Source organism: Coturnix japonica, chromosome 9, assembly GCF_054131305.1.
Source record: "Coturnix japonica strain WE chromosome 9, WE-NBRP24, whole genome shotgun sequence".
Taxonomy (NCBI): domain Eukaryota; kingdom Metazoa; phylum Chordata; class Aves; order Galliformes; family Phasianidae; genus Coturnix; species Coturnix japonica.
Genome location: NC_140671.1, coordinates 7,819,814 through 7,839,163, shown reverse-complemented (window position 1 = coordinate 7,839,163; position 19,350 = coordinate 7,819,814). Strand labels below are relative to the sequence as shown.

Below are 19,350 nucleotides of genomic sequence, written 5' to 3'. Positions count from 1 at the left end.
TATTTATTTACTCTTGAGGTGCGTCTCAAGTGACAGCAGAAATTTGTCAGGTTTATCTGGGTAAATAATTATTCCAAATGTCACTAAAAACAATAGACATCCTGATGTGCAGAACAAGTAACTTGGACATTATGGGCATTGTTTTGTAAATCGTGGGTAACTGAATCTAAAATAGCAACAGGTATCTTCATTGGGATTTTCAATTGAGATTTGGAATAACATAAGATTTTAAAACAAAAATCCAAATAAGGATCTTTTAAGATTTTCTCCGTCTGTTTTTGTTTATGTAGTTGACTTGCCTTATCCAATGAATATTCCCTTTTAATGCTATTGTTAATCTCTGGCTTGCACAGCACACAAATACAGTAACTAGAGAAACATATTAGCACACTTACACATATGCAATTATGTATTTGTAACAATGTTCAATTTGCTTGAGATAACATAGTTAATTTGAAGTTATTTTTTGACAGACGTGTAAAATGTAATGCCTGGGAGATAGGAGCTTGTGGGTAAGGCTGGGAACAAGCCAGGATTCTACCATCTTGTGGTTCCCAAGCATGGTCTGTTTGTTTTGAAAACAGATGCTGTCAGGTATTAAAATCTATACTGTAAAATTACGAAGTTATCTTTAAAATGCTTATATTTCTCTAATACTGCCTTACTTCTTTGGCTATTTTATATTTAGAAAGCTGGTTCTCCAAGTATCAGCTTCTAACTGGTTGCTAACACAGTTTTTTTCAGGAAGATTTTTTTTTTTTTTTCCTTATTAAAAGGGAGCTAAGTGATAAGTTTGAGAAGCAATTATACTTAGGTTTGAACCAAGACTACAGAATAGTTTCCAGAAATAATCCTTTTGTTTTACCAGTTTCTCTTATATGGTTGAATAGCTTTTACTTGCCTTTTTTATGGTTCTTCAAGGAAAGAGATGTTATTGCCAAGAACATTAACCTAAGCTGAATTTTGATCAAATGCTTCCCTTTTACTGCAAATTGAATACTCATTATGAGACACTAGTTAACATTCCATAGACCAACTTATCAAAGCAAATGTTTGCACCTATGAATAAATTTAGAATAGAAAATAGAAACACTTTAGCAAATGAAAGTTATGCTGAAGAAGAAAAATAGTCTGTTCCAGATTTAAGATAAATAACGAACCCACTCCTGTTGGTAAGAAAATAAGCTACTATAGAAACACCTGAAGGTGTAATGTTTGTCTTTTCTCAGTTTCTGAAGCTCATGATTCAGAATTGCAAGCAAAATCCTGTGGTTTGCCAACATGTTAAAACATGCTCCTCCATAACAAAAGCATGCATAACAATGCACTTGATGAATTTGGGTTGGGAAGGGGAAAATTTGGGGGATAATTTCTGCATTGATGTGAAACTCTTCATAATTAAATGTATTCTAGATCTAGTACCTAGAGTCAGTATTTGCAGCTATTTGATATAAATAACTGTGGGTGTAAACTTTTTATAATGTCATGTCTCTAGAAAAACTAGTAAATAATAATTCTGAATTTTAAAGTAGAATAGTGAGAACTCAAATCTTGCATTTGGATGGTGTATGGGAAATTGGTATTCAAAGCCTGAACCTCTGATTAATCAGCTGAGGCAAGTGTTGGGTCAGCTGTGGGAGCACAGGTGAGAGTAATTTAGCTGTGCTCCCAGCAGGGGTGGAGCTTGACTTCACCTCCTCTAGACCTCATTTAAGGGCTGACCAGCACTAAGGCAGCATCTATTGGAGATTGCTCCCTGGTGGAGATTGCCTCAGCATTTCCCAATAAGGGCATCCACATTGGTGAGTTTTTTCTTTATTAATAACCTTTTGAATATCTGTTACCGGCTTTGTATTATTCCACCTTACAGATGGTCAGTTTGCTCTTTCTATAGGTCAGATAGCCTATTGTGTATGTTCAGTTTTGAGTGTTAAGCTGCAAGTATCTGAACATTCTGGCATTCTTTGCAGAGAGTACAGCAATCGCTCTCAAGTTCACGTTATGCTAATAAGCACTGCAAATTGTTTCTATCTTTGAATAGCAAGACTGAAAAACTCTTATTCTGGAAAAAAATATACCAGATCTAATTTTTTTGAATTCTCATGTAGAAGATAAAGAAAAACTTCTACATCAAGCACTTTAGTCTCTACTGGTAGGCATGGATAATATTGAAGTGAATTTGTATTTATAACAGAGAGCCTCTTCTTTCTTCTAACCCATTCTAGTAATGTTTAAAGTAGCACACTGAGATAAACACTGTCTTTTTATACTATTCTGTAAGGAATTTAGGGAAGAATTTCTAAGGAGTGTAACAGCGTAGATTTGAAGCTGAACTAATGAAGACTCTTTGATATAGAAAGCTAATTTTATTAGAGGTATGTGGCTAATCAAATGCCTATAACTTGAATGAAATGCACAGAAGTGCTGGTGTTTGTATTTCAGCAAGGTATAGAGCCTCTATACAGGGTCTTACAAGTCTCTAGAAAATAAATTAGATCTTATTATGTCACAGAACTTGTCACAGTGGTTTCCATGAGAGCTCAGCCTACTTGTAAATGAAATATCAAGTCCCAGAACATTATAATTACACCAGCGTGCAGAAAAGAGAAGGAAAAATAATGTCCAGACTACAAAATAACAAACAGAACAGACTCCATTAAGCCTACTGCAAAACTAATCTTTGGGTCCATCAAGGAACCTCTCAATTATCTTATAATGTATTTGGAAGGCCCTATGTCATATGCAAATGATTTGAATTTTGAATAGGCTGAGGGGAAGTTGTGATATAGGCCATGTATAACCTTACTAGCACCTTTTGTTATCAATGGTAAAAATCCATGTTGGCAAATACAGATTTAGGTGAAACATCTTTCCAACAAACTGAGTCTTCTGGGAATCTGAGAAAAAGACTGACCAAAACTGTGCAGGTATTCTTGCTTTTGTGGTGCCTTTCCATTTCAAGATGTTTCAGAGTGGATTTTGTGTGGGAGCAAAGCCTAGATGACTTCAGAATTCATATGTGTAATCTTTTAGCATTGTGAATTGAATTTTACCCCTGACCTTTTTTCAGTTTAGAAAGTAATATATTTTTTCCCTTGTAAAAGTTTATGTTTGCAGAGAAGTATTCAAGGCTTCTGTCCAAGCATGTATATTATAAAGTATGTAAATATCAGTACAGTACTGAAAATATGCTAAAGAATAACTGCTTAAGATGCGATTTACAATACTTTTCACTGTGTAAGTCTGAGGGCTTATTTTCAGTCATATTATTCACCATAATTATATGCTTCTGATGTAGTTATCCACATAATGAAATGTACAGGACACAATGCTCCTGAATATCCTATGAGCTTCAAGCTCAGAATTGTCTTTAGGAGGAGGGTTAGGGAAATTGTTTGATAAACAGACAGAAGTTACATTGTTGTCACTCAGTTGTTTCATATAATTTCTGTCTGTTTATCAAACACTATCCATAGACCTCAAACTACAAGAAAGGCAAAATCCCCAAACACATTCCAGTGATGCCCATCAGTCTAGAAAGTAGGTAAGCCTTGTTAACAAGAGGGTTAACCTAACCGTTGGAGACAGCCTACCCAGGCTGACCAAAGGGATATTCCATATCACACTGTGTCATGCTAAACAATATATCTGGGGGGTTGGCTGATGCTTCTTGGAGACTAGCTGGGCATTGGTCATTGGGAGGTAAGAAACTGAATTGTGCATCACTTACCTTGTATATACTATTGTCGTTATCATCATATTTTTTATTATTATTGCTATTCTTCCTTTTCTGTCCTACTTAAATGAATTCATCTCAAGCCACAGGATTTATCTTTTTATCGATTTCCTGTCGCATTCCACTAGGGGGATGTCGGATTCCACTAGGGGGAGCGACTGAACGGCTGTGTGCAGTTTAGCTGTCTTACCAGGTTAAACCGCAGCACATTACAGGGTGAATAGAAAATAATCATCATAAAGATATCACTACTGATATAACATTGCTTGTAAGCATGTATTAAAATAGTTCTTGTGAACAGCTTTTGTTACTAGTCTGCATACATAGGACAAAAACTGGGATAAGCTAGAAACTTAGAGAACACAAACACGAGGGGGGAAAAATCAAACAACAAAACATAGTTTCTAGGGGAATCAATTTTCGTTTGCAATTAGGGTTTTTTATAAAGTCTTTCTGAGAGAAACGAGGCCGTTGTAGCTTTCTCTTGCTACAACGGGGAAGGTTTTTCCTGAGTGAATAACCAGCTAAAGGTGGTAGGAACAGAGTCTGATGGATTATTCCTACAGCAGAGGAGCAGAACACACTCAACAACATACATTGTTTAATTTATTTCTAAATGATATGGAAAAGCTGCTGTTCAGTCTGACCTACTACTGATATTTTCAGTGGTATTTTTAGTGATATTTATCTTTCTACACTATGCTTTAATAAGAAATCTGCTTTGTTCTTCTGCTGGAAGACTAAATCCTTGGATAGACTTCTATATTATTATCGTCTCAGGTGATGGTGTTGTACATAAGGAATGGTTTGTTTCTCTGCACACACTTCTCTGGTTTTCATAGTTGTTTTGGATCTTAGTATGGAAGCATGAATATTGTCTGTGTGCCATGGCACATAGCTACCTGGAGTTACATGTAGAAATCCATATAATACTTCTAAGAAATATGTAACTTGATTTTTGCTGTATGATGGGAAGAGCAATAGAAATGTTTATAAAACAATCTGCAGTTTCACACAGCGTAGAGCAGCATTACAGAGCTTGCTGCCTGAGTATGTCACAGTACAAAACTGCACAAGTTTAAGGAGCAATATAAGAGTATATCAAGACCTTTTGACTTGAAATTTCAGTTCCAACTTCAGATCTTGAGAAGCTGGATTTAAGTACTAGGAAATTATTTCCTCTGAACTTAATTGCATCCCACCATAAATCATCTATTATTCTTAAAACATGAGATACTGGATTAAAGAGATCTGTGTCATTGAATGATGGTTCTTTGCCCTCTTATAACAAAAAATGGATGAGATAGTATATCCACGTGCTGTGGGGTTTTTTTTGTTTATTTGTTTTGCTGTGTGCTGCCAAGTCTTAATCATGATTCTTGGGTTATAGATTTGAGCATCAAAATGCATTTTTTTAAAAGCTATTAATAGGTTCATTTGAATTTCTAACCTGACAGCCAATGAAGGTGTCCCATGATTATACTTCAGAATTAGCAGATGATGAATAATTCCTCCAATTAATGCCATGAGAACTACTGTCACTAATGTTTTAACTGTTTGATCTTGATATCATCCTTTCTTTCCATTATCAAACAGACTGAAAAAGCCTGCTTTCAATATATGTAGTCCATTCAAGTGTAGTTTTCCTTATTATTAGCTGATTGGTCATATTGTAATTTACAAATAGGAATCAACCCCCAAATAATTGATAATAGTTGAAACAGTATTTAGCATAAAATCTAGGTAACTGAAATCACCTCTCTAGAAGCAAGAATCTGTAATGCCATCTCTGTTCTGGGGAAGAGGCTTAAGACTAAATCATTTTATATAAGAACGTATGTCATAGGTGTACCACATTTACTTTGGGACAGCCTGGCTCTGAGCATTTTTTTTTTTCAGGAACCTCTCCATTTTAACAACCTTATGTTCTCTTCTTTTGCTGTTTCCCTGGTAACATGGCATGGCAAAGTGTCATATCAGTCGACAATGAGCTGAGCTTCAGCTGTGTCCTGCCAAAGCTAGCAATGCTTCCAGCAAGCTGAGCTTTCTCACTGTGACTGTGACATATCAATGAGCACTTCTTTCCATTATTGTTTGCCAGAACCAGTTGGTATTCCATTGCCATAAATGATTATGCAGTAGTTGATAATATTGGGTAGGGATGACATTGGACTTATCAGAATAGACTAAATTTTATAACACCTTTTATTACCAGGTATGGTCAATCCAATAGCATGAATTCTGGCAGTGACACAGAAGGTGGATCTAGCAGCGGTTTGCTCTGTATGTTTACTGCTCTCCATGGATCAAATGGAAGTAATAATTAGAAATCTAAAACCAAACTAAACCACAAAAAGAAACCTCACTGCAACATATGTGGAATAAGGAAAATTACCATCTGTGTAATATGACTGACATCTAGAAACGCACCTTCCAGGATGAGCAATCTAGCTCTAAATCTCCAAACAAATTTACTCAAAATATCTTATTTCCAATAGTTGTTTTATGTCGTGCTGTTCTGCCTGACAACTTCATTGATTTCATTTGGGGTTGCAAAACGGAGACATAAACCATGTTAGATTAAACATACCGTTAACGTAATTCAGACTGTGTTCATCAGGCTATAAATGAAGTTCAGCTCAACTAAACCCTTAAGATTTCTGTTGATGTTGTTGATTCAGTATTGGTATTTATATTTTACACTTCCATTAAAGATCCAAGTTCCCAGAGCTGAGTCCAGAGTTGCAGCAATACAATATAGAAGTATATATGAAAGGATGTGGGTTTATTTTAATAAATTTTCATTATTAAACTTCACAGAAAGGTGCTGTTAAAATAGTTTATCTGTACTCATCAAGCAATAACAGATTTTAAACTTCTCTGTATTATAATGTTCTTCTCTGTGTCATAAAACCCTCATCTCAGCTACTTTCCTGACTGTTCTATCATCATGCGTCAGTGGCTTAATCTTCCTTGATCTGTCTTGCTTTTCTCAGCTCCAGATGCCTATGGCTTAGAAATTGTCTTGAAGGAGTTGTTTATTTAAATACTTTTTGCACTGTGGAAATGTCTCAGGTATTTGTTGCATGCAGAGCTGAAATAATATGTTTAACAGACTTATATATTACCCTATATTGAATGGCATTCAAATAAAGATTTACCAATAAGCATGACAAAAGCCATGCTAATTTCATTGATAAAGGCTAATAATTGTTTTGATGGTTTATAAGCAGTATGCTTAGGTCATCTGCCTTATGCTTTGAGAGTATTTTGGGAGCAACTTCATGCACATAAGTCAGTGCAGTGTTGTTAGTATCTACTACTTGAAGTGATGATGCTGTTATTTTGACATATTGTTTATTTTTGTGTGTGTACTTTAAAATACTTAACTATCTACATAGTATTTATTTTAATAGTGAGCTTAAATACTGTCTTTTTCATAGCTTTTTTTTATTTAATTGTCTTTATACTAGATATAAAATGATTCTCCATGCAATGGCCATTGAAGGACTGGAGCTTACATTTTAAATTAGAAAAGCTAACCTTCTAGGATAGAAATGCCCATTTATTCTATTAGAATAGTTTCAGTGGTGCTCAGTATAAATCCATATATTTCCTTATTCCAATTATATTTTATATGATTCAATGAATGTTAAGGTTTTATGACTGTTTTAGTACATTAAATGTATTCAGAGCTCAAATATAGTATGTGGTAAGATTGTAGTTATTTTGTCAGAAGCTCTTTTTGTATTAAATGTAGTAAGTGAAAGAATAGGAAACCATACAAATGAGATTTAAAAATTAAATAGTATGTAGTTCCTCAATATTCTTTTTCAATTATAAAATAGGATTCTATTAATGTGCCCTAAAATTGTATTTTTATATATATCTTGAAAAGTGTTAAGTAACATTCAAAGATTCTGACTAATTGCATTGTTTATAGAAGTGTCAGAAGTATCAGCATGACTTAAAGAAGGTAACATTATAGAGTAAAATCAACTGGCACAATAACAAGCAGTGTTAACTAGTTTGCAAATGTTGTAGGTGTTTTTAACATAAGTAGAGAGTATGGAAAAATATTCAGTGAAATCCTGCAATTCAAGATAAAGAAATATCATGGTTTTATGATTTTTGTTATTGGTATTTTGTATCATAGCATCATGTAGCGCACTGGGAATTAAAGAGTTAAAGTTCTGTGGATTGGTGATAGTTCCAGGGTACCTTTCACAGAACTGCATCTCCCAGAAGACTGTTCTGATTCCCTTTCCTGTTTAGAAGGGAAGATAAAACTGCTCATGAGTCACAAGGCTTTTCCCCTTTTCTTACTGCTTGTCTCTGCTGAGTGTACTCCCTAGACGTCTCACCTACAGCATTAGAGTAAGGTCTTTGGTTTGGACACTCTCTTCTCATTTTATTTATTATCATCAGTTCCAATTATATTATGTTACCTTGTGTTTCACTATCCTGGTTAGTAAATTGGCTTTTCTCCTTTAGCTTGTTATCCTGTTTTATTTTTAGGCCCATCTCCCTATCTTTTCCCTTTCTTCCTCATCTGGGGTGGGGGTCCATGGATCCTCTCCAACCCATTAGTTACAGAACTAGAATGAACCAGCCCAAAAACCTTGATGAGAAAACAAGAAAATTGCTTTACTTTGTATTTTTTCACCTTGTCCTATTTCTGTTTCATTTGTTTGTGCATTGAGGTAATTATTCCACAACTGTTCTTTAATATTGCAACAGTTACAAAAAGGAGTACAGATGTTAAAGAAGAAATCTAAAATCTGATTGTAGCAGGCCTCTTATAAAGAGTTGATAGGTGGTTAAAGCAGGTGTTAGGGTGAAGAGAAGGGAAGCATGCAGATCCCTGACAGCAGACAACATAGAGCCATTGCTAGGTGATCTCAGGAAAACACCTTCAAGTTTTCAAATAGACAGCCTCCATTGGTGCAAGAGAAAATAGTAATGTAGGCTGTTTCTTCACCAGATTTATTTGCAAAGTATGAAGAAATCCTGTTGGATGTGTGGGTGGAAGAGAGGAAGGAATTTTTTTTTCCCTGTGCTTTGATGACTATTTACATGATACAGTTATCCCCACACTGTACAACATAGCAGAGACCTGATTTTAATCTTATTAAGTTTACTGTGTAAGCTTCATGCATGGCTTAGCAATAGCTTGATGTTAGCATAGCCTCAGCAACAAGTCTAATTTAGCCCCAAACTTCTTTTTTTTTTTTTCCTTTCTCCTGTACTGCTTACTGATATTCTCCAAAATGAGCTTTGTTTTTCCTTTTTTTCTGGATCAGTTTACCAGTCTCATTTGCAGTGTGGCCTCATGAAGAGCAACATATGTGATGGCATAACAGAGGGATGTTCAAAAGTGCTGTACAAGTAGGGTAATTTTTGAATTTCGTGGCAATGTCCAGCATACTAGGGAGCTATGGCCTAATACTTTGGCAATTACAGTTTGTTATTGCTTAGCAACTGGCCTAATATTAAATATTTATCCACAGAATGTTTCCAGTGCCCTTGTGATACGAGAATAATTTTTATCATAGCATGAAAACAAGGTTCTTGAAGCAAATTCATGTGTCCTTGGTAAGGAACAGCTGTGACTGCAGCTAGATTTTAGCACTGAGAATTTAAACATCATGTATCCGTATTTCAAAGTTAAAGTGCTAAATTTCATCTCCAAAGCTAAAAAATTAAGTATAATGTCAAAGACAATGGAAATGTTAGAGGAAATTGTGGAAAATATCCAACAAGTAGTGATTAGAAGGCAAATTTAAAAAACTATTTTCAATCTCTACTGCATCTCTGATATGTTGGGCCTCAACATAATAAAACAGGAGGCATTACTTTCAAAGCAGCCCTCATATATCTTTGCAATTCCAGGGGAGAAAATGGTGTTGTAAGTTGTAAAATGAAAGAAATGGTAGTATACAATGGAAAATAATTATTCAGTCGTTTCTCAGTCAAGTTGAAAAATGCCATTTTATAAAAATATTAGAGGCTTAAATTGTATTTTCACCTTCATCCTGTTATCCTGCTTAAACAGCTCTTGCTGTTTTAATCTTCAGTCAAGACTGGAGCTATTACTACCCTGAGTGTAATTATAGCTTCTATATATAAGCAGAGGAAAGAGAGAAACTGTAGAATACTGAGTGTTCACATTTCTGTACTACACAGTCACAAAATAAGCTATACACTTCAGCAACTGTTAGATACCACCCTCTCTCCTCCTCTAACATTGCAAAAGATTGACATCTATTGAAAACAAACAAACAAAAATAAACCTGGCCTGAGACTAGAGTTCAGCTGTACACTGTTTCATGATGGTTGTAAAGAGTTCCTTTAATAAATTCCCTTTGAGCTGTTAGTTAAATGAAAGTTGGATGGAGGTTAAAAGGAGTTTGCTCAGTTTGCTCCTGAGTAAAAATGCAGCTTTTCAAAAATATTACCAGTCCTATTACACACAAGAGAAGTCTAGCACAAAAAGACCACAGTGAATCAAAGAAATGTCACCCTCTGAGAATACCATCATTCTGAGAATACAAAAGCCATTCTGTGCTCAAATGGTACAATTTCTTCCTCAAAACATGAATATTTAAAATAGAAAAGTGCATTGGCAGAAACACTGACAATGTGAGTAAATGAAGAGAGAACTTTAAGAATGTTTTTGGTTTTGTTTTTTTTTTTTTTGAAAAGTACCCTTAGTTAAAGAAATTCTACAAAGTCTCAATTTTTGAGAACCTCACTGATAATATTGAAGCTTAGTTCTGCCTAAATAAAGACTGCAAAATTGCCATCCTAAAGTGTATTTCATATCAAGGTGCAAATCAGTGCTCAGCCCATTTATTAAATGCATGGACTGAGATTAAGTTGGAGGGAAAAAAAAGTGTTTGAATATGAAAAGGGAATGGAGAGCTTGTCATAGAGTGTGTAAATAAGTAAATATATAAATGCAAATATATACAAATGCCCACTTCAAATTGGAAAAATTTAAATGCAGCTTATGTAATTTCCATTGGTCTGCTCAAACATCATATTTATAAAATGATTTTCACTTTAAAGAAATTTACTTTGGGTTTAAAGTTTTAATATATTGGCTGTTGAGAGCAGCTAAAGTATTACTGTCTTAAGAACCATTGCATTTATTATTGGAGAAAACATCTTTTAGTTGAAATGTGATCATTTGTATAACGTGTGCCTCTACTGCAAGTTTCGGTCATTTCCTCTTCCCTAGAGAAATATTTCTACTTCCAATGTGAAAATCTTAGAAGCTTTTTATTTCTTGTTACTCAGGGAAATCTTGCACTCCAAATAACATAAATCTGATCTAGAGACAAGCCAGGAATTTACCTGTTACTCCTGCTCTCCCTGTGAAGATCTTCTGCTTATTTTCTATAGAATACATCCACTTAGGCATATGAATAGTATGGACTATCATTAGGGAGACCTGAACACCCTCTAATGGTACCAGATTTTACAAGCGTGGTTTTTCATCTGTAAAGTACAAGTCTGAAGAAGAAATGGAGCCAGAAAAATGAAGTTAGGAACACACTTAGGTTGTGAAACGGCATGGATACAGGATGAGGTGGAGAAGAACTTAAGTGATCTGGTGAAATAAAATAAGAGTGAGTGACAGAATAGTGTTGTTATAACCCTATTTTCAACTTCTTGTTTCTGTACATTTTGATTCAGGCTCTGTAGCAATGTTAATTTTTCCACAGGTTTTTCAGCCCTTTTCAATGAATATAATGGATTTTCTGTGATTAATGAGAGCATATATGATAAATAAGACTGTCAGCTGTAGTAATACTGCCATCATCTATTTCAGAGGGAGGAAAATGTGAGATGAATGAAGCATGGGATTATAGGAAAACAGAACGTGCGTATGATTAAAGAAGCTGAGTGCCACTGAATAACAGTACTAGATGTCTGTGTGGGTCTGCGGTCCTTTTTGGTTGCAAATCAGTTTTTTTAAATAAACACTTTTATGAGTAGTTCGAAACACTTAATTTTCTCTAAGGTACCTAATCTGATACCTTGTGATTTGATTTGTAGAAGGTCTGGTTACTCAGAGCTACAGCAGGTATTGGTGAGAACTTAAAAAACCTATTAAGACTTTGTTAAATAAAGAAATGAGTGTGCTGAGAAAATAGGTTTTAAGCGCCTAAACTGAGTATCTAGAATTACTGAGTCTCTTCTATACTAATTTCTCATTGTGTATTTTATACATTGTTGTTAGCAGTACCTCTTAATCTGACAACATGCTGGGAAAACAAATGTAGCCAATGAAATACTCAGCTACAGTAATTATAAGCTTGAGAAGAAACTAGTAATTCTGTCCCTTCAGCAGCTCATAAATAGTAATTTTATAGTGAAGTATAGATGTATAGACTGAGTAGTGACAGTAAAGGAAAATATTGACTAGCATATGTAGAAAAAAGTGCGTTCATTCAAACATGTGAGTTACATGAATAATGCTACATTGGAAATGATGATTTCAGCATTTGACATTTGAGCGTTTAATTTTACAACCTTTATATTTTCTAGTTTACATCCTTGCTTTATATTCTCTTGCAAGTTCTTTTGAGTTCTATAGTAACTTCCTTTTCTCCCTGAAATTGTAATTATTTTTAGAAATGCATAAAATGTAGATGATATATCATAATTTTATCTCATTCTCTCCTTATGGCATATTGTAGAGTTCTGTGTATTTATGTTTTGTGGTGGTCACTAGTTCCTGGGAAGTTATTTCATATTCTGTGATTAAAAAAAGGGTTACTTTTCGTGCTAAACTGGACAGGAAAATACATTGTTGAACAGCCAGTATAAAGTGGACTTCTAACATGATTGTAAACCTACAGCTCTGTTTTGAGGAGTTATTATAATAGATTTTCTATGTAAAATAGTGTATGGGGGGGTCATTCTTTAGGTTTTCTGTCAAATATGAGTTATTAAATGTACTTGCTTTTTGTATTTTTTTTTTCCAGAGACTGTCATTATGATGAAGTTCTTTGCTATAAATAATATTTAAAGTTTTGTTTTTCTTACCAGTATGTTATGTAGCATACTACTTCCATAATTCTAACTATTCCTGGAGAAAGTAGTGTGATTCTCTTATATAGGCGAGGCATTATTTCACTTCATTTAAGGCAAACAGTTGCTTTGGTGACAGACCTTAGGGCTACTCTAAGGTTAAGTGAGCCTGACAAAATGAAGCAGTCGAGAATGGGTATTCAGAGAGGCCACAACTACATTTTTTGACTATTTCCCTTTCATCCTACGTCAACAGAATAGTGACAGCTAAGTGTAGCTCTTTCTAGCAGAAAAATAACCCTTGTACTTAAATTCTTCCCTTTGGGATAAAAAGTTTGAGATCTGCATAAAACTGAATACAAAAAATTGACTTCTCATTTATGGTTTGAATGATAAATATGTTCTTATGATTCACAGAATTAAAGATTGTCCAGATGTGATCTCTGAAGATCATTTATTATCCCATCCCAGCTGAAGCTGGACTATTGCCAACAGTAAATCAGGCCAGATCAACTCTATCAAGTTGAGGGGAGAAAACAAGTACAGATGGGGGTTTCACAAAACATTGAGTCTTCTAGTGATGTTTTTCCTCCAAATTCTAATCTGAATCTTCCAAGCTGCAATTAGTGTTCACTGCCACATGATAGTTCATGTGATACTGATGATAAGAATTTATCTTCATCATCTTTGTAACTATGCTTCAAATAATTGAAGGGTTTTATTAGATCAACCCTTAGTCTCTTCTTAACCAGTCTAAATAAGACAAATTCCCTCATCTTCTCCTTGTAGTTCAGTGCAGTGTTTAGTTACTTACTGCTTAAGCTCAGAGGGCTAAGATACTAAACTTAAATGTCTCACATGGTCACGTCCAGTGGATTCAGCTGTATTTTGCCCTCATAATAGTAAATTTTTTAAAAAAATATTAAAAATAATAAGTGCCAGACTGTAGAAAAGTGTATCAAAATGAGTGAATTAAGGTTCCTAAAGTTTCTTGCTCAGGTAAGATGAACAGTCACCAAATAGAATAAATGTTCCTTCTACAAGCACATTTTGCTCATTAATTGAAATAATAATAATATGTTGTGTGCTATCACTGAAATGCTATTTACCCCGTTGTTTTCTCACTTACAGAGTCGAATGGCAGAAAGTTTGCGCCTCTTTGATTCCATCTGCAACAACAACTGGTTTATCAACACTTCCCTCATCCTTTTTTTGAATAAGAAAGATCTGCTGGCAGAAAAAATCCGACGCATCCCCTTAACAGTCTGCTTTCCTGAATACAAAGGCCAAAACACGTATGAGGAGGCAGCAGTCTACATCCAGCGCCAGTTTGAGGACTTAAATCGCAACAAGGAGACCAAGGAGATCTACTCACACTTCACCTGCGCCACTGATACCAGTAACATCCAATTTGTCTTTGATGCAGTGACAGATGTCATCATTCAGAACAATCTCAAATACATTGGCCTCTGCTAAGATTCCTTGGGCTAATCTGTTTTGCTGAAGTAATTGAAAAAGAGGCTAACCATTTCCACTTCTTGTGGAAACAATGGGGCATTGCTTAGTAGCCCAAGGAGAGAAAAGGGGAAAACTGATGTATGTACACAGTTCCTCTTATGCCCCACTAGCCTGTTACACTATTTTTCACAAATGTATGTTGTGGAGAGTGAAAGACTCCTCTCCAAAAAAATCACACACACATAAAAAATATTTATTTATTAATGCCCCCAAATGGAAAACAAAACACAAAAAATCCAGACAAAATCAGCAAAAGATATTGAGGCCTAACACTGTGGAGATGTTTTCACCACAGTCACTGCACTTTTATTCCATTTGTTTCATTCTGTTTCCTACAGTGGAGGTGTTATCATGTTCTATGTAAGAAATAATCATCCAGTTGTCCTAAAATTTTACTAACGTGAAGATGTAAAGATGGTGAATGATAGATGAACTCATTTGCATGGTATTGAAGCAGAATGATTGTGTTGGGGTGAATAATTAGTTCAAGTCAAAAGATACAGAACAGGTGTGCTTATGTGAAATACAACTTAAAGATTTAGAGAATGGACATGTACCCTCAATACTGGTACACACAGCCAAACTATATACACATGCATCAGGTATGCACATGCACATAACTCACAGCATATGCTGTGCACACACTTCTGCTGTATTCTTTCATGGACAACTTGCCTTTTTAAGGAATTGTTGGTGCACAACTGTTCGGTGATTTCCAAACTGACTATCAGACCTTTCTGCTGTTTAAGGCTTCAAAATATGCAGCAAAACTACAAAAAAAATGAATCAATGAATAGGCCAAATTAAGGTCAGTGTTTCTTCTACTGAGAAGGAGTTTTCTACATCAAAACGGTCTTCTTTTACATCTTTTTTTGCCAAATCTTGTGGTGTTTCACACACACACAAAACAACAAAAAAAGCAAACCAACAAAAAAAGTCAACCAAAAAACAACGTTCTATATTTAAGAAGTAGGTTAGTGTTCCTTTTTTAATACAGATAAAAAATAAATCACAAAGCAGTTTTTAAAATTATTGTTGTAGTGTCTGGACTGCTGAACGTGAAAGTTGCCAATGGACAATTCTGTTCCACTGCTCCAAATACATTCTGGGAATTGTAATGTTGTAACAAACTTCCCAAGAAGCAGGAGCCATGGTGATTGTGTAGTGTATAGCCTCCAAAGTCTTTTTTTCGTTGAGTTTTTAATTATTTAAAAAAATGTTATGTATTATTAGAAGGTTAAAGATGAGCGATATGAACAATAACTAAATGTCTTGATATTTCAATTTAATAATTTAAATTATTTACAGTTTAGTGAAGTCAAGAAATCTGAAGAGATACATTCCTCAGCTCCAGGTTTCATCTCATAAAGAAACACTACTGGATGGAGTAACATTCCAGCAAAGGTTTGAATGCGTAAGAAACTATGTGGGACTATACTGGAAAATCGCAAATGGATCAGTTGATTCTTTCCCCTGCCATAGAAAAGACTTCTTAAAAGCTTCAGTGTAAAGTTGGTGTGTAAATATATGTTTGATAATTGTAAAGCACATATGTACACAGAGACACAGACACACATGCAACACTGGAAAATATCCTTCTACTTTTGTTCCCCCTATGTACTATGATTAGTGCAAGAAATCTCAGCCAAGGGCTCTCAGAAATTTAAAACAAAATTATTAATAACATCAACATTTAAACTGTCCACTTAAAAAATAAATAATTCAAATGATAATGTATTTGTCTATAGTGTGTTCCTTATTTAATATCATGATATAGCAGTTACTTAATTGAGTAATGTTATGATGCATTTGTAACAGACTGTTGAGTTTTGTTAATTGGTTCCAGATTGTTTGGTTCAATTTATTCACTAACATTCAGGAAATTTATATCTTAAGCAATTACATTTGACCAACTTGATAAGTTTCAAGGGATGTCTTCCCCTGTAATTTCTTCAGAAATTATTACTGCCTGTTGTTAGATGTTTTTGGGAGATGGTTAGTAGCAATTTTAGAAGCCATAGATCAAGATTAAGAAGAAGCAACAGGAAAGAAAATTGAGAGAACTGTCATAGTGTTTGCATTCTAAATTGCTTTCTCTTACGTAATATACTTTTATTAGCTTATTGTGCAAATTGTGGAAATGATCTACAATGAGCCTGAACTTTCTTTTCCCATTAATGGACTGTGAGATTATTTGCCTCTTTCACCTCTAGCTTTCATAGTACAGTGGCCATTTCAGACTGGTGAAAGAAGTGACAAGAAAATACTGGCTTTTATTAGAGAACAGCTTCAAGATAAGAAAGCTGACTGAAAAAAGCAAACAAAAAACATAGTTATTAAGTTTGAAGAGAGTAAGAAATACTTTATAAATTAAAAGAAATATATTATTCAGTTGAGAAGGTCCATGTAAGTACTTGATGCTCTAAGTAATTCATGGCTACTCTTTTCTATCTGAAGAATTTAAGGTGTTAAATTGTTTTACGTAGAAATCAAATAATTTTATGTTCCCATTGTGTAAGAAGACTGAGGTGTGGGGAGGTTAAAAACAAAAGTCTGTATCCAAGACAGGCCCTGAAATGAAACCCCTTAGCTCTCAGCCTTCCACCTGGAAGAAGGATGCAATTAAATTTCAACTATTTCCTCAGCTCTCAGGTTTATCAGTGATGCAGTGAAAAAAGAACTGTATTGATAAAGCTGGAATGTCACTTTACCTGGACAACAATGACATTCATAGAAGAGATGTTCCATCTGCTGCAATAAGAATACCACCTGTCCTTCCATTACTTGCATTTCATACAACAAAACAGGTTTCAAAGGGAAAATGATATCTTTAAACAGTCCTTATTCATAGATCTGATTGATTATGATTTTGTAAATGTATAATATTGGAGACAGCGAAGGTCAGTAAAGAAGGAGAAACTTTAATCTTTTGGACTCCTCCAAAATTGAGGTTTTGGTAAGCTTCCAAAATCCAGTGTCATCCAATCCACCTCAACTTTTGTCTAAAAGGATTAAGTACTCTTAAAAGACAGATAAGATTATAGCTAAGAATGCAGCTAAGAACTATTAGATATTCCTAGTACTGAACACATCTTGGGCAAAATACTTTTTCCTTTCATGGTTTTTTTTTTTTTTTTAATGTTCATCACAGACTGAACATCAAAGCTTATTACTGAATTATGGAGTTGTATGGGAAATTGGTAATCACAGCCTGAGCCTCTGATTAATCAGCTGAGGCAAGTGTTGGGTCAGCTGTAGGAGCACAGGTGAGAGTAATTCAGCTGTGCTCCCGGAAGGGGTGGAGCTTGACTCCACCTCCTGAAGACCTCATTTAAGGGCTGACCACCACTAAGGCAGCATCTCTTGGAGATCGCTCCTTGGTGGAGATTGCCTCTGCTCTTCCCAGCACACCGAAGGCTTCCATTGGGTGAGTTTTTCCTGTAAATAACCTTTTGGATATTTACTACCGTCTTTTCATTATTGTCACCATACAGGAGGTTTGCAAGTACAAGAATAACCAGTGTAAAATAATTGTTAATAATTACTACTGATCTGTATAAAACAAAAACAAACAAAATCAGTACGATTTATTTGTTTCTAATAAGTTTTTACTTCCTCTAAGTTTCTGTTATGACCTACATAGTCACAGGGTAATATCTATCTGTTTGCACAGGTGCAAGACAGAATTCTTTAAAGGCAGAGAGATGAAAGCACACTAACATCATCTGTTTTACCCTCTTGAATAATTAATTACTAAAAAATCCCCCTACCTTCATGTAACCTGGCCATCATGTCAAGCACTTGATGGGTGTTCTTCCGACATATGTCTTCTGGGTCATCCAAAAGTTTAGTGAGGGCAGGTATTACTGTATTTTGTATCAAACTTTGCCTATAAACATTGGAGAACAGATTTAACTAAGCATAATATAACTCAAATATTTGACAGGTGCATAATTCATTAAATAATTTTATTTTCATTGCTTCTAACTTGCAAGATCTTAGAAATTCTGTTTTTGTTTCTCTCAAAAACTTCTTTATTGCTTCCTATACCATTCAGTAAATGCTGTAAGTATTCCTACCTGCCAACATTATGCATTGCCATTATGTAGAGAATTTCTGTTGTCTTCTGTCGGACAGTTCTGTCATGATGTGGTAGCAAGGTCTTCAGGTTCTCCACAAAACCTGGGGGACACAACCATTGATTTTAGTATTTTTAACTTCAGCATTAGTCTGAAAGTGAGATGCTTCTTTCTACCTCACAATTTCAAGTCCAAGCTATATGATTTTTCTTCTTGTCCTAGGGGTGAAATTCTCAGTGTCATACTGCAAGTCTAGCAGAAATTTAAAGGCCTACTGCCAAAAATGCCCTGTTGTCAATTCTGAAGCATATTCATATTAGAATAAAAACATATCCATCAACCCCACATAATAGTCTGATTTGACAGCTGATGAGAATAATGGGAAGTTCCCATTGAATTAGGCTTGCATTGGGTAATACTGGAAACAAGTTGCTGAGTTCTGTACCAGGTTATGTCCTAAACTTACTAAGAGTTAGAAAGTTATATAACTCTAAAAGAAAGGTATACTGATGCCAGTAGTGCTGCTACTGTTTTAGGGTAAAACCATTCTCTGTTGTCCAATCGCCATCTGCTCATGTAAAAAGTCTCTCTTCTGTTTGGAAGCTTCCTTTGAGTCTTGGAAGTTGGCAATGAGGTCTCCCCACAGCCTTGTCTTCTCCAGCCTGAACAAGCTCCATCCCCTTAGCCCCTCTTTAAAGAGGTAGGTTGGTGTTTTGTTTTTTAATTGTAATATAATATTTGTATGGGAAATTGGTAATCACAGCCTGAGGCCTCTGATTAATCAGCTGAGGCAAGTGTTGGGTCAGCTGTGGGAGCACAGGTGAGAGTAATTTAGCTGTGCTTCCAGAAGGGATGGAGCTTGACTTCACCTCCTGTAGACCTCATTTAAGGGCTGACCACCACTAAGGCAGCATCTCTTGGAGATCGCTCCCTGGTGGAGATTGCCTCAGTGTTTCCTAGAGAAGGCATCCATAT

General features: G+C 35.1%; 2 protein-coding genes across 4 annotated transcripts in view; one reads left to right on the top strand and one right to left on the bottom strand.

Moving 5' to 3' along the window:
* GNAZ (G protein subunit alpha z) overlaps positions 1-16,029 on the top strand; it is a 35,397-nt gene extending 19,368 nt beyond the window's left edge. For both annotated transcript variants that reach the window (XM_015878221.3, XM_015878222.3), the window contains exon 3: positions 13,910-16,029. In XM_015878221.3, the coding sequence (XP_015733707.2) occupies positions 13,910-14,254 (345 nt within the window). In that variant the 3' untranslated portion in view covers positions 14,255-16,029. The remainder of the gene's footprint in view (positions 1-13,909) is intronic.
* The window catches only part of RSPH14 (radial spoke head 14 homolog), a 55,611-nt gene that overhangs the window by 35,584 nt on the left and 677 nt on the right, over positions 1-19,350 (bottom strand). For both annotated transcript variants that reach the window (XR_014949167.1, XM_015878223.3), the window contains exons 2-3: positions 18,376-18,478; positions 18,067-18,185 (exon numbers count right to left, since the gene is read on the bottom strand). Coding sequence is in view for 1 of the 2 variants with exons in the window: in XM_015878223.3 (XP_015733709.2) it covers positions 18,067-18,185; positions 18,376-18,478 (222 nt within the window). In the remaining variant the exon portion in view is untranslated. The remainder of the gene's footprint in view (positions 1-18,066; positions 18,186-18,375; positions 18,479-19,350) is intronic.